General features: G+C 56.1%; 1 protein-coding gene and 1 long non-coding RNA gene across 5 annotated transcripts in view; both read right to left on the bottom strand.

Moving 5' to 3' along the window:
- Nucleotides 1–10,631, bottom strand: part of TRAM2 (translocation associated membrane protein 2) — a 38,212-nt gene extending 27,581 nt beyond the window's left edge. For all 4 annotated transcript variants that reach the window (XR_008238469.1, XR_008238468.1, XR_008238467.1 and 1 more), the window contains exons 1-2: nucleotides 10,466–10,631; nucleotides 1,519–1,582 (exon numbers count right to left, since the gene is read on the bottom strand). Coding sequence is in view for 1 of the 4 variants with exons in the window: in XM_052809483.1 (XP_052665443.1) it covers nucleotides 1,519–1,582; nucleotides 10,466–10,585 (184 nt within the window). In the remaining 3 variants the exon portion in view is untranslated. The remainder of the gene's footprint in view (nucleotides 1–1,518; nucleotides 1,583–10,465) is intronic.
- Nucleotides 7,799–9,421, bottom strand: LOC128151811 (uncharacterized). The gene is made up of 2 exons (XR_008238470.1): nucleotides 8,039–9,421; nucleotides 7,799–7,947 (listed from the first exon to the last, which is right to left on the bottom strand). It is a non-coding gene; the product is annotated as an uncharacterized LOC128151811 (long non-coding RNA).
- Nucleotides 10,632–15,722: the final 5,091 nt, after the last annotated feature.

Genomic DNA, 15,722 nt, shown 5'->3' with positions numbered 1-15,722 from the left:
CACCTGGTATAAAGATGTGAAAAAACCCCTGGTCCTTAGGAGCCCCCCGGCTGGGTGCTGTGCAAACTCAAAGGTAAAAACGTTGCCTGTATCACAGAGCCCATAACCCCAGATAAAGAATTGCAAGACTAAAGAAAATAACATTATGCACATGTGCGACTGCTCTGCCTCCTCTCCTCTCTCTAGGGCATTTCAGAAGCTGCTCTAGCAGGAGCCGTACGTGTGCTGAGCATGGGAGATGAGAGCGAGATCTGCCGACCAACGGGCAACAGCATCCTTGTTATGAGGGATGCGAAACAGCCTTGGAATAATTCAGGTGAGCAATAACCCTTCCTCTGAGCAAGCTTGCTGCACCAAGGTCTCTCTCTCCACAGCATCAGCTAGCTCATGCCCTATATTGACACCCCAATACCTGGTCCTGGTGAGATGGTTACGTGCCCCCCCACCGCAAGATTTTTGGTATCAGGAGAGAATAAATCACTTCATGCAACAGCAGCGAAAGTTGTCTGGGCTGTGCCATAGGGAAGCGTGGGCCACAGTTTAATCTGGAAGCTGGATGATTTCTTCAACCATAACGTTCAAAGATTTTAAGGGCAGACCTTTTATCTTCCACATGTCTGCCTCATCCTAGTTTCAGTAATCCCAGCAAGCCCGCTCTTCCCTTGGGTGATTACTTAAACACTTCTAATTAACTGCAGTTTTTCTGCCACCAAGCCAGGCTCTGTGCCCTGGGCATTTGGCTCATCCTGAGCCCAGGGCTTTACCCAAACCACCTCCTGCTGCCCCCCACGCCGGTGCCCAGATTGCTGCCAGCCCCAGAGGGGCTCTCGCCTAGGAAGGTAGCTACTAGCAGCCAAAATATAAGCAGGGACCGAGCCTCCAGCTGCCTCCTGGCTGGGAGCTGGGGCACATCCTCTGCTCCGTTGGCTCAGACATGCCCCAGCTCAGAGCCTCCTTGAATTACTCTCCATGTGCATCAGGACCATAAGCTGCCTGAAGCAGGGATGCTGTGCACCACGTGCATCTCCACACCCTCACCTTGTGCCATCTTCAATAAATAAAGCAAGACGGGAATTATCTGCGCAGCCCCTGCTGCTTAGCAAAGAGCTAAATCCCTCCTGCTCCTCAGCAGGGCACAGAGTTACTCTGGGCATGCAATCAAGCAATTTGATCTTGCCTGACCAGACTTGGAGGAGCATCCTCACCCTGCAGAGCACACGGAGCAGTCTGACCATGGCAGAAACAGGGTAGAGAGGAAGCCCTAAAACCCCCCTGGAAAGCATTTCTTCCCAACCATGGCAGCACAAGGGCTGGCAGACACGATCAGCATGCTCTGAGTCACTGAAACTTTTCTTTTCCCCCACGTATCTTATTTTTAAAATCTCCTTTACTACCAGACAAGGGCCCGAGCAGTGTGCATCAGGAGAGGGTAAGCCGAGGCCAGCTGGCAGCGAGGGTTTGGGGCAGACCACGACTCGACCCTCCCCTTGGGGTATCTGCAGCAGAAGCATCTCTTACCTGCTGTAGGCACACTAACATTATACTGAGGTAAGATAAACAGGAAGGCAGTCTTGGCTGTAACCTGTCAAAGACACAGAGGGGAAAAAAAAGCAGATCAGCTGTTGAATCCATTCTTCTGCCACCATTTACTCCCCTTCCCTACTGTGCTGGGAAAGGAAAATCGTCTAGGCAGATGTGCAGGCATCAGCGTCGCTCACAGAAATGCCCTTCAGCAAGGAGATTGCTAGGGAAGAGGTTTGCCAACAGGGACTTGCGATTTGGGAAGGAGAAAGGGATGTATAAGAGAGGAAGAAACCTGGAAAAGCAATGCCACTGTAAAAGCCACCAGCCAGCCTGACAGGGGAAGCTCCCCTCTTCCCCTCGAGGATAAGCATCCCTCCAGTAGCGTGGACCATCATCACGTGCGACCTGCTGCTCAGGGGACACCGAGAGCCCAACCCAGCAGGCCATTTGCATTAATTAAAAACCATCCCTCATTCCCATCCACTCTGGACAGCCACACCAGGAGTCCAGCCCAGGTAGGGGTGGCAGCACCTGAGCAAGCTCAAGCCCCACGGGCTACGCATTGATTTGGCCCCCGCATTTTTGTGGAGACTCCTCTAATAACAGCAGCCATGGGAATGGTGAGGCTGGACCCCTTTAGAGACCGTGCAGGCGCTCATGAGGATCCCACAGGGCAGGGGAAAAGCAGCTTTGGCAAAAGAGCTGAACCTTGTGCTGGCCACGCACAAGATCCCAGCCACGTGTCTGGCATCACAGCCTGGCCCAAAAAGGGGGAAAAAAAAAAAAAAAAAAAAAAAAAAAAAAAAGCCTGGGATGAGACATCATGCCCCCTGCAAACCAGGGCTGTGCTGCTCGCTCTTAATTTATTGCTTTTAATTCAAGGGAATGATCCTCCAAGCAGTAAAGCAGGAGGCTTTGTGGGGACAGAGCAGAGCATCCCATCCCAGTGCAACTGCAGGATACCCCAAAGCAGCATCTCCGAGACCAACGCACCCCTGAGCCGCAGCCACAGCAAAATCCAGTGCACAGATATCCGACGCCAAACATGCCTTCATCCCATCCAACCCCACAGCGGCAGCAGGTCACCAGAAATTTTTACCTTTCCGATGGCTCCTCAGCCACCCCTCCAATGCTTCGCAAGCGCCCAACCTCATATGCAACCAGCCAAAAAAACTCCCGCGCCCGTCAAACACCGACGGAGATGAGCTGCGTTTTGCACAGACGTAGCTGCAACTGTTTCAGAGCCGCAGGCTGTTAAAAACCCGGCTGGAAATATTGCTTCACGTCTTGCGGGACGTAGCTGCGGGGGGGACACAGGGGCTTTGCCAAGTGTTCCCATCCTGCCCCCCTGAGCATTGAGCAACCGGCCAGCGGCTCCGCTCTGCCGGCACAAGCAGTGCTACCCATCTTGCAGCCCCGGCTGGAGGACAGCGAACTCCATGGCACGTTTTCCTGATGTTTGGGGATTTGTTTTTTGGGTTTTTTTTTTTCCCACTTAAAAAAAGAAATCCTGTATGTTGGGCTCTGCTTGTGGAGGAGTAGATGCTAGAAGCACCCTGCCAAGGGAGATGGAGACCACGGGCAGAGTTTGGGGTGGTAATGGAAAAAGTGCATCGCCTGGCCTCAAGCAGGCTTAAGCAGACAATTCTGGCTCTTGCAAACCTTGCTGGCTAGGAAAGCTAAGTTGCTTCATCCCAGAGCGGTACAGCACAACCGGGACCTGGACTTTACATCCAAACCTCATCACAAGCTGGCGCAGGGCATGAAACAAATACACGAACCCAGCGGTGGCCGTGATGCTGCAGGGATGGGCGGCCGTGTCATGGATGTGCTGATGGCAGCAGGCACTGTAGGTTTTACGTCCTACCCAAGTACCTGGCTGACATCCAGAGGTGTAAACAGCTGGAAACAAGACATCATCTCCACATGCAGTCTCCTAACCTGCTGGAGGGGCCACAAGCCAGACTTGTGGGTCTGAGAAAATGACCCCGGAGCATCTCCAGGGTGGGGAGCGATGCCTGCATGGTGCTCAGCCCCGACACTGTTTGCGAGGACTCTCCTGATCTTTTCTGGAAGGCCTGGTAGGAAGGTTTCCTCTATAGATACTTGAGGATCAATCAATGCTTTGTCCCATCTCTACACCTGCCTTTGCTTTCCGTGGGCCGGAGGACTACCAGCAGCTTCGGGGGCAACCTCTGCACCTCTTCACCCCTCCACCTTTCATTACAGAGATGTAGCGGGTTGTTTTCTAAAGCCTGTGTAAAATGTTTCACAGCCTAAGATAAATCCAACCTCCTGGACGTAGGCAAACTCCTGACAGACCGATTTCCAGAGAAGAACTGCCTCCCTCCTCCACCTGATGGATGGGAAGCCCAGGCACACACCTGCAGTCACTCACCAAGGGCCACAGCAGCAGCTTCGGGGACCAAATCTGAACTTTTGGGTGTCCGACCTCCCTATCCACCTCTGGGCATCTCACAGACTTGACGTGGAGGGAAAGTCTCCTCTTGGGCACCAAAGGTGTTCCTTTCTCCTGCAACTGGTCGGCAAGTATTCACGCTGACCATGGAAACATCTGAATGTCTGCAGGATTTCACCCTTTGCCCTGGCGCAGTCCCCACACATGCTCCCCTGCAGGCACCAGCAGGACTTTAACGGCCGAGGCAGCATTTTCAGAGGTTGGTCCTTGGGCTTTCCAAGGGCTCAAAAGACTGCTTGCAGCTCATTTTGTGAGCACGTGCACCTCCACGCTTTCCTCGCTGCAATCACACAAGAAACCCAGAACAACGCGCTTATCGTCCGGCTTAGCTCTGTTCTCCAAGACCCACCACCCACCAGGCCACCGGGGTCCTGATCGTGCCCCACACCCTTGGCTGGGTCACCTCCACCTCCCTGCCAACACCACAAGGACATCTCGTTTCAGATAGGAAAAGAGTCGTTTACAGCAGCCGAGGCCGATGGAGCATGAACCACACGGGACAAACCACCTCGAGCAGGACATTGGTGACACCACTCCATCCCTGAAGGTGAAGGACACCCTGCACGTCCACAGAAGGACACGCATCTTTTTGCCATTGCTGACAACGCACGCCTTGCCAGAGGGCACGGAGGGATAGGCGACTCGACCGAGGTCCTAGCTGAGCTCCATCAAGCAAACATCGGGCTCCAAAATCCCACGCTATAGCCGTAACCTCCACAGCATCCCCTCTGCCACGTCAACTGGGACCACTCACGGTGCGCCCATTGCTATACAGCCTTGCATAGCATATAGAGACAGAAACACCGAGGAGCAGCTTAAGCCTCCTGGAAAACAGGGAACATTTGAACGATGACCTCCAACAAGGCCACCTCCAGCTCCCCTGCAAGGCAGAAACCAGGCTTCCTTGGCTCGGGAAGGAGCGAGGAGCACCGGGGATGGCGAAACTTCAGAGCTCGCATCGAGCATTTTGCAGGCGGCCAGAGAAAGGAGAAGTTTGTAATGGGAAGAGCAACGTGAGGATTATTCAGAGGCACAAGATGCTCGCTGTCTGTTTGCTCTGAAACAAGATGCTGGTATGGGAGAGGAAGCACCAGGCACGCTCCTGCCTTGCAGGGCAGCGAGCAGAGCTGGAGCTGCCGCAAAACTGCTGCAGGCAGGGGTGGAATCGGTCCTCTCCAGGTATTATTGTATTTTTTTGGTTATGCTGTGGTGCCACCTCCTCAACCTGCTGCTTTGGTTTTCCCCTCTTATTTCCAGCCTTTTCTCAAGGCAGCCAGAAGTCCAAATCCTACAGAGCATCACCGTGACTCGGGAAGGGATTTTTATATGGTGGGAGAGGGATTTGTCTGCATGGGACAAGCTGAGTGGTGACTGTATAGGAAAGGCTGTATATTCCTCATTCATTCCTTGCCCTACATTAACGGCACCTCTGTGCAACCCACCACTGCCCAAGGGGGTGAAGGAGATGTTCCTCAGCCCAGCCTCATCTTGCCTTGCATGAGGGATGTGCCTGAACCAGCTAAATTTGGGAAGCAGTTGTCCCGGGGGCTCTCTACAGCCAAGCAGAGGGAACAGCATCTTCAGCAGCAAGTGGGTTTCTGGTGGTTAATGACAGACGCTAACCCGAGGACCAAAGGGCAGCTGGATGGCGAAGAGGCAAAACTCAACGTGTTCATCAAGACCACAGTTTTCCTGCCATGCTCAGAGCAGCCAGGACAGGGCTCGGGCTGAAACCTGGACAGGCTGTTTCTCACGGAGAAATGCAGCTAGAAATCAAATCAGCACATCCACCTCGCAGTCCTCGATGCCAGGGCACTGGATAAAGCCAAACAATCCCAGCACTACTATGCATTTACTATGCATCCACTATCCACCACTATGCATCTACTCCTTGATAATGCGGTGACCAGGAAAATTCACACCCCCGCTGGCCTGGAGTTTGCTTCCCAATACAAAGCAGCAAAGCTCCCCCCACCCTTTTGAGAAGATGCTGGTTTTTTTCCCTGCCACAAAACGCTGTAAGAGCCCAAACCAAAATTCCAATTCCGCTTTTGCAGGCACGCAAGCAGCTTTTAATAAAGGCATCTAAGCACGCGCACCCAGGCAGCTCAGCACCTCTCGCAAAATCTACCTGCTGCGACTCTCAAACCCTAATATTTTCAGAAGCGAGGGATAATTTTTAAGCATCCTTCGCAGAGAGGTACCGGGTCACTCTATGAAACCCAGTTCCCTTCCCGAAAGCCTCAGCCCAGCAGGATTTGCAGAGTCCGTGCTGTCTTCAGCCCAGCCGGGAGCCCCCAGGCACACAGCCATCCCCACAGTTCTGCTTGGGTTCAAACAGCTTCGGAGGAAGGAAACGGCTCCAAACCTCTGGCAGGGGAGGCTGGGGGAGTTTCTGCAGTCTGAGCCGGGAAAATATTTCCAGGGCTTGAAAAACAACTCAAACTAATTAAAGATAAAATGCTGTCTGAAGGCTTTTCTCACAACTTAGGTTGTTTTCCCCCCGCCCACCAGCTGGAGTGTTTATTGAAAGAAAAACTTGTTGATCCACGGTACGGATTGACACAGGCTCTATATGTAAACTAAAGACCAAACTTTGGACCAAAGCCTTTAAAAGTAAACAGCCAGCTTCGACAAAAAGCCTTCCCTGAGGGCGGCGCAGCCCCTCTGCTCCCACAGACACGCTCGTCCCCCAGCATGACACTATTATCATCGCCTCACGCTCCCTCCTGTTTATTCCTTTTTTAAAAGCAGACTTAAATTCTGTTTCCCCCCACCCCCTTCCTCCAGCTATTCAGCCCCCAAGCTGCCCGTGTGCCTCAGTTCCCACATCTGGCAAAGACCAGGGGAGGCAGAAACACGGTTTGTTTTCCCTCATTAACGATGGGAAGGCCTTAATTTTTGCAGAGTACTACGGAGGGGACCGGGGAGGGGAAAGTATATTTAGCAGGAAGCCTAGAAATAGCAGCTCATTCGTCAGCCGCCTTCGTTTGACAGTGTCACAACCCAGTGTTTGGGAGACCGTGACTCACTGCCATGGCTCTGCGCACAGAGGGAAGCCCAACAAGGGCACAGCATCTCTTACAATATAATGTTTTATAACTTTATTACCATCACAGCATGCATAAGCATCAGGAGCTGTCCCCTGCTTTGCCCGTGAGCTTGTGGCAGCCAGTTCTGGGCATAAAGGAGAAATAAGACTGAGCCTCAGTTTCCCCATCTTACAGAGATTATGACAGCAGCCCCCGCCTAATATAGAAGCCCCCTCCAAAACCAGCAAGGTCTCCCCCAAACTCAACCCACACGGAGGCTGATCGATCCGACACTGCGCACAGGAGCCGTCCCAGATGGGACACAGGTCACTGGGCAGCTCCAGGTTAAACCCAGCGTGGCCTCGGCTTCATTTTTCTGCAAAGCAGGGTGGAAAAAGATATGCAAAGCGATTTCTGCACAAGGAGGGAGAGCACCTGTTTCGCATTTCTATACGCAGTCACTTAAAATGGTTTTTGACCAAAAAAAAGGGGAGATTTTTCTTTCCAGGCTCCAGCCCGCTTGTGGATGGAGCGGCCACGCACACGCAGCAAAATCCCTCCCTGGCACCACGCAGATGTGCACCGGGTGTGTTTTCACACCCTGAAGGCTTAGGGCTGGCCAGGAAGACAGAAATCCCCACAGTGCCCAGCTCAGGATGCCTCCTTTTGGGGGGGCCCCCTCCAAGCCCTGGGCTTCCCTCCCTAAGCAATACCACAATGATCTAAAACGTGCACAACACTCGAATAATCAAGTCCAACACACCCGTAACACGGCCCAGCAGCCTCGTGCCACGCTCTGTGTCCTCAAATCCCCTCCCTGGAGCCAGGATGGCACTAGCGACGCAGCCGGCAGCGAAGCCGGGCATCAAGTGAGATGCAAACGGTATTTCCATCGCGAGTGGTACCTTCTCCCTGCCGCGGAGAAATTACAGAGCTGGTGGAGCCCATTGATCCGTTCGGATAGGGAAGAAGTTGCGCGCCCAGAAGGATGCTCAAGGCTTACCTCGCACCGCGCTTGGGGACGGGGAGACCCATGGCAGCCCTCGAGCATCACCGCGAGCAGGGTGCAGGAGCGAGCAAGCACTCAACTCCCAGGGACCGCCTGGGAAAAGGTTAAAAATCCCGTTTGTGCCTCCGCAAAGAAACCTCCCCTGCAGGAAACGGCCTATTGTGAGTAGGATTCGGATGTTTCCGCTGGGGCTCAGCCGTGGCCACCGGCATCAGGGAAGATGGGAGCCCGGCAGTGGGGTGGGAAGCTGGGAAGCAGGGCAGGGAGGAGGAGGAGGAGAAGGGATGGGGACATGTCCTCCCCACCGTCGCAGAGGAGGTGCTGAAAAGGTGTCGCAAGGTAGAAATACCTGAGCTGCCACCAAAACTCGCTGTAGAGGTGGTGCAAATGGGAATGGATGGTTTGGAGGGCTGGGGAAGAGCAGAGCCCGATTTCTCCTCCAGGTGAAAAGAAAGCAGAAGGAATAAATAAAATAAAATAAAATAAATAACCACAAGGACCAAAAAAGTTGTCCTAAACCCCATGCCGAGGGGAAGACGAGGGCACATGCTACCAAGCAGGGACGCAGCCCGGCGGCGCAGAGGGAAGAGCACTGAAAGCCACCCCGGCACGGCGAGCACCGTCCCCCCCGAGGTCTGCCGGGAGAGCGGTGGCACCAGCAGGAAACGGCTGCCTCTCAGCAACCAGGGGAGATTTAATTAAAAAACATTAAAAAAAAAAAAAAAATCAGAAACATCACAAAACCCGCCCTGCTGCCACCTCCACGGGGCAGGGGGGGTTCATCGCATCGCATTCCAAAACCGCCCTCGGAGCATCGTGTCAACCAAAAGCCCTCGCAGCAACGAGCCCGGGTACCACCTCTCTGGGACGGGGTTCCCAGCATGCAACCGCAGGCACCAGCACCCCGAAAAAAACCAGCTGTGGGGAGAAACCCTGACAGAGATGCAACCGCAGTGACTTTTTTTTTTTTTTTTTAAAGTACAACTACGAAACTTTGCAGCATTTGCATGTGGTTTTGGAATACAGCTGGCCCTCTTGGGTTAGATTTGAAACCCCTCTGACCCTTAAATAAATATATATATGCGCAAGCACATCAAAAGGGTTTTGTGTACTGGAAGCGACTCGCTCATTCAATGCATTTGCAGAAAAAAAAAAGGGGGGGGGGATAGAGAAAAAAGAAGGGGGCTGCCACCGGGAGGGTATTAAGGAAATGGATTTCCTCTTCTTGCGATTTGCTACAGAAGGAGCCTTTCCTCCTCCACCAGGCCCCCCGGCCACCCCTTTCCCGTCCGGATTTGCTTTGAAACGTGGCACTGCGCTGAAGGGGAGGGTTTGTGCGGGGGAAGCGGGCGGGAGTTTGGGGGGGGTCCGATCCGGCTGAGCTGCTGACCACAGCTCGCAGCCACCCGAGGTGCCTCCGCGTTGGGTGCCCAGAGCTGAGCGAAGCTGCACGGCGGTGGCCTCCAGCCCTCCCTTGTCTCCTCCCCGAAAGAGGAGAGGAAAAAGCAAGCTGGGAGGGAAGGAGAGGGAGCAGGGGGAACGCGGCATTCCCGGCATGGCTCCGTATGGCGCTGGGGCGGCGGCGGGGCAGCGGCCTTCCCGGGGGGCTCCGGTCACCCCGGCCGGGCGAAGGTTTTCCACGGAGAAGCCGGGGATGCCTTCTCACGGCCCGTGGCAGAGCGGGATGGCCGGGATGGGGAAAAGCCGGGGAGCTGCTGGCGTCTGCACGAGGCCCAGGAGCTCCCGGTGCTCGTCCCACGGCGCGGGGTCAGCGGGCTGCGGAGAAAACAACTGGAAAAGGGCTAACGTTATAAAAAAAAAAAGGCAAAAAAATACCCCCCCCCCCAACTTTTCCAATAACTGGAAATATCAGTGAGGGCTTGACTTTTCCCTGCTTGTGGCCGATGTACCCCTCCGTGCTCGGGAAGCGGCGCAGGGCAGGAGCAGCGGTGGGTTTTCGGGAGAAGGGGGTTCCCCCTTCTGCAGCTGGGGACCCCCGGGCAGGGCTGGGGGTGACAGAAGGATGTGCCACCCCCCCCAAAACCCAGCGCCGGGTTGGGTGCCTACTGGGATTTTTGGGGCGAAGACACCTCTCGGCTGGTAGGAGATGGGGAATGAATGGGGTGGCACTCTGCACCCCCAGATGGAGGGGGGGGGGGGTGTCCCGCATCCCAGAGCCCCCTCCCCAAGAGGGATGGGGTCACCTCGCTGGGGTGCAGCACCCTGAGCAGAGACAGTGCCGGGGGTGGGGGGGTGGGGGGGGGGAACCCCTTGAAGCAAAGAGGGGGGCACCCGGGATGCCCCGTCCACAGCGGCGGTGTACACGGGAGGGACACACACACACACAGAGCGAGCCGGTCCCGGGTGGGGTGGGGGGGACACACACGGAGGGGACACGCAGACAGACACGCACACTCTCACCTCGAACATGAGGGCGATGAGGACGCTGAGCACCAGGCAGAAGCCGATGTCGGCGTGGTTGTGGATGAGGAACTCCTGGCTGAAGAGCGGGTGGCTCTTGGCCCGCCGGCGGAAGGCCATGGCCGCGCCGGGAGCGGGGGTGCGGAGCGGGGTGCGGAGCGGGAGCCGCCGCCCCGCCGCGCCGCAAACTTCCCCGGGCCCCCCGCGCAACTTCGCCGAGAAAAAACCGCGACCGCCCCGCGCAGGCGCCGCGAACCGCCCCCGGCCCCGCCCCCGGCCCCGGTCCCCGCCCCGGTCCCGCCCCTCCCCGGGCCGCCGCCGCCGCCCCACGCGCGCCCCGGCTCTCCGCGGCTGGCGGGGGGGGCGCCCACCGGGGGCGGCGGCCGCCTCCCGTCCGCACGCAGCCGCGGCGGCACCCACCTTTTCGGCGTGGCTGGGCGCCCGCGGCGGCACCCGCCCAGAGTGTGTGTCCGGGCACCCACCCGCGTCGGCACCCGCCCAGAGTGTGTGTCCGGGCACCCACCCGCGTCGGCACCCGCCTAGAGTGTGTGTCCGGGCACCCACCCACATCTGCACCCACCTACCATGTGTGTCCAGGCACCCACCCACATCTGCACCCACCTACCGTGTGTTCCCAGACTCCCACCCACATCTGCGCCCACCTACTGTCCATGTCTGGGCACCCACCCGCATCAGCACCCACCTAGAGTGTGTGTCTGGGCACCCACCCACGTCTGCACCCACCTACCGTGTGTTCCCAGACTCCCACCCACATCTGCGCCCACCTACCTTCCATGTCTGGGCACCCACCCACGTGGGCACCCACCTACCATCCATGTCTGGGCACCCACCCACGTGGGCACCCACCTACCATCCATGTCTGGGCACCCACCCACGTGGGCACCCACCTACCGTCCATGTCTGGGCACCCACCCACGTGGGCACCCACCTACCATCCATGTCTGGGCACCCACTCACGCCTGCACTCACCTAGCATGTGTTCCCAGACTCCCACCCACATCTGCGCCCACCTACCGTGCATGTCTGGGCACCCACCCGCATGTGCACCCACCCACCGTGTGTGTCTGGATACACACCCACATCTGCACCCACCTACCTTCACATCTGGACGCCCACCCCCACCTGCACCCACCCCTCCACGCAGACCCAGCCGTGGCTGCGCCCGTCGCCCATCCGTGGCCCAGCACCCACCTCCCCGCGCGCACCCTGACACCAGCCTGCCTCTGCTCCCCCCCCCCGAAGCCCACAGTCCCCGCGCTGAACCCCAAATCTCCCTCCCCATCAACGGGGAGAGGCCAGAGGCGTGGGGTGCCCTCCCCGTCCCACCTCCTTCCCAAACCCAAATCCCGGCTGGAGCCGGGGTGTAGCGGCCGCCAAACGCCGTGCGGTGTGGACGGAGAGATGGTTCGGCCGAGTCTCTGAGGCAGAGCGGTGGCACGTTCGCTGTTATTTATTGAAGCCAGTCCCTAAAAAAGCCCCCCAAAAGCTCCCCGGGAGCCTGAACGACGTTAAGTGGAAGCGGGCAGGGCCCTTTGGCGGCTTCGCTTCGAAAAAGCGTAGCACGAACAGGGCTTGTGTTTTAAAGGTCTCCCTTCAAGCAAAACAAGCGCTGGAGCCTTTAACTTGCAGGATCTGGCCCGGCTCCTCCAGCATCCCTGGATCCCTCGCGGCCACGGATCCCGTCCCGTGGCCGTGGGGGAGGATTCACGGGAGGGAAGAAAAGCCGCTCCAGCGCGTTCGAGGGAACTGAGCCGTCTCAAACCTGGTGTTGAGAGCACAAAGCGTTTTCCTCCAGCCAAATCCAGCACAGGAAGCACAGTCCCTGGGTTCTCATTAAGCAGCCGTCCGTATTAGGCAAGTCCTGATTAGCCGTGTTTACCCTCCGCAAACCCCCCCTCCGTGTTATTGTTTAGCCTTAGAGCGATGGGCACGGAGATGCAGCCTGGGCCAAGGCATTTACAGGAACAGTAAAGACACCAAAAAGGGATTTGAGACAAATCAAAACTGTTTAATTACGGGGAAAAAATGTCCAAAGCTTCCGCTTGGAAAAAAACAAGCAAATAACAACCACCCCAGGGCAAATACTTACATTTTCTGTAATGTCCGAGTATTGCGTTTCAATATTTTTGGAAGTGAAAAGATGTTTTTTCAGATAAATCTTTCCGGGGTTAGTTCGGGGGGCGTTACATCATCTCAGAGCTGGAGAGAATGTTTTTCACCGTGTGTCGAGCAAAACCGACCCTAAAACCTGGCACCCGCGGGCAGCGCTCAGAAATCGGGCTGCAGAGGGAGGCGGAAAACGGTGCTGCTGGAAGGCAAGATCCCAGCAGGGCTGGGGCAGGGCTGCTGCCAACCCTCGTGCCCTGCCGGTACCTTTCTAACCCACTTTATTTTATTTCACCTTGCCAGAAGGACGAGAGTGACCCATTAAAAACAAGCCAAGGGGACGGTGCCAGCGGGCTGGACAGCCACGTCCCCAAGCCCAGGCGCTCGCCCAGGTATTGTTTAATTTATTAGGGACATAGCCTCTGTTCTTGCCTGTTCGCTCCTTTTTCTAGATCGCCGGTGAGCGGCACAGCCTGTTCTCCTCGGGAGCCTGCGGGTCACTCCCTGCGTTGTCAAAATTCACCGTCGATTCCTGCTCTCTGCTCCCTCGCTGCCCTTTCGCAGCCCGCGAGGGCTCTTCTCCATGTCAGCGGCACTGAGCTCTCCTGGGCTGGGGCACGAGCCTCCGCCTCTCTAAAGTGCTGGAGAGGGTTTCCTTAAAAAACCAGAGCGAACAAAAATGTTCAGAGGAGGCAAATGAGCAGAAATCTTCCATTCCAGGGTAGGACAAGAGGGCAAGATGATCTGGCCAGGTGCGGTGGGATGGAGACATTCCCCACTCCAGACCTTCTGTGGGTGGCTGAAGCCCAAATGTTGGTGATGAGCATCCCCCAAGGCTGGGCAGATCCTAAGGTCTAGCTCAGGATAACATATCTCATCCCAAAAGAACTTGATGGGAAATGCTGAAGAAGGAGCAGAGGGTCTGGCTGGGTCTCCTCAAGCATTTGGAACACTCGAAGGAAACATCAGCTGGTTCCCCCGAGCGGTTGGTTCGTCGCCCCTCTGCCACGCTTTTCCTCAGCTGCAGTTTCTCGTGCAGCTTCACGCCCTGAGTTGGGACCGGCCCAGGACCGCGTCGCTCCGTGGAGAGCAAGGACCTGGGCTTTGTGGGATCTCTGCGCTCTGCGGGTTGATAAGAAGACAAACCAGAGCGGGGAGTAACCCCGTCACCTGCCCAGGCGCACGTGGTGCACTGCCGAATATCGGGACTCAGCACCGTGGTGGTGATGGCTGGAGGCAGTTCTACCAAACCAGCAGGTTCCCATACCGCATCCAACGCAGTCGGTGGCAGCTCCCCTCGCACACGTGCCTTTGGACCTTAATTCACCATGGGATATTTGCAGATGGATATCACCCTTCCCGTGCCTGAATGCTACCTTGGCGAGAACCTGGCAGGGCCTTCCAAACTTTCCCCGTGGCCAGGTGATGCCTGGGGAGGTGGAAGGAGCCTCCTGCAACCACGGTCACATTCCTCCAGGCACTTGCTGTGCACCTTATCGGCCACCTCCAGCACCCCAGAGCCCCCCACTTCGCTCCCATCTTGCGATGCCACAGCAGCATCAATCCTGCACATCCCTCTCCTCCCATAACCCGGGCAGCGTCTGGAACAAGGCGTCCGCTTTTGTGGCCTTGAGCAGCATCTCCCTCTGGTGGCTGAGGAACAGGGAGCCATGGGGAGAAACATGTCCCCAGCACGACTTCTTCGGTCTGGCGGTGTTGGGGAAAAATCTGGATGTGCACCAGGTCATTGGGGCATCTTGAGTTCCCCTGCCCCGCAGAGATGGGAAGGGTAAGGAGGGGTATCTGGAGCTGTGATTTGCATTTGGACAGTTCTCCTGCTCCAAAGAGGGCTTTAAGATTTAACTAAATGTAAATTATAGGTGGAGACCTGTGGTTCAGCACTGGGATTGTACCCAGCATGTAGGACTTGGACCCTGGGTGCGACAGGGCTCTCATGCAGGCTGGAAGTCTTTAAGGACAGATAATCCACATTATTTCACCTGATTTCACATTGCTCCCAAGGAGAAGGTGAGGGGGGGGAACACGGCGGGATCTCACCAGTGACCATCTCCCATCATCAGGGAGCAAAGCCATGGGAACACCACCCCCACACCTACACCCCCCATCCGTACCCCAGCCATCATGCCCCCTCCGGTGCTGTCCCCAGCGTCCCCCCCCCCTTCGTCACTCCTCGATCCATCTGGGATTTCCACATCCACCTCCTCCGGGGTCAGACGTGTCAGCACACGGTGCACCTCCAGGCCCTCTGTGCATCGTGGATGTGCTCTGAGAAATCAAAGTCCTCGGGTACGCCTGACTCCTGTGCCCAAAAGGATTCTCTGCTTTCTTAAAATCATCTGTTTGGTCATATTTTCTTTTCTGACTTGTCCATGGGATAGTTTCACGAGGGCTGCTCAGTGCTGTCAGAGCTTTACCGTGTACGGTTAGCCCATGCCACCACAGAGCTAGCATTAAGCTGTAGGATATAGCCCTCCCAACCATTTCGTGATGCTCACCAATTTTTTCAGTTACAGCTAAACCAGACCCATGGCTGTTCAAGACAGACCTTGGGAAGCCCAAGTGTAGTTAGCACAAAGCCTATAGTCTGCTGTTAACAGCAGCAATCCTGTATTTATTGGGTGAAAAACACTTAAATCTCTCACAAGTGCAGCAAAGGTGGTGTAAATCCTTCTGTGTCTCAAGGCCCTGGACCAGCACAGAACAGCAAACTCTCAATGCATTTGCTTTTCCTGCCCAATCTTGCCTTGTGATAATCAGCCCAGGTTTGAGGGCAGCCCATAATTTGCGTAGCCATCACTTCACCTACGAAGCATTTGATTTTTGGAGTCAATGCAAATGATTACGGCACATACTATCTGCATGCCGCATCCGAGTGCCCACCCAGGTCCCTTTTTCATTCTCCCACTGAAAATCCCGACAGGCAACTTGTCCTGGGGCTGCAGGAGCAAAGTGTGGGGAAGAGAGAAAGGAGGGGACGTGGAGTCCCGTGCCCGTTCATATCTGTGTCCTTTCTTTGCACACCCTCAGTGGGAGAAAGGGAAAAACCCTGCTCTATTAAACAAACAGCTTGACGGGGGGCGGGTAGAACCGGAATGGGTAAAAAAATCTA

This window comes from Harpia harpyja, chromosome 15 (genome assembly GCF_026419915.1).
Source record: "Harpia harpyja isolate bHarHar1 chromosome 15, bHarHar1 primary haplotype, whole genome shotgun sequence".
Taxonomy (NCBI): Eukaryota; Metazoa; Chordata; class Aves; order Accipitriformes; family Accipitridae; genus Harpia; species Harpia harpyja.
Note: the sequence above shows the minus strand (reverse complement) of the source record. Positions and strands in the feature narration are given on the sequence as shown.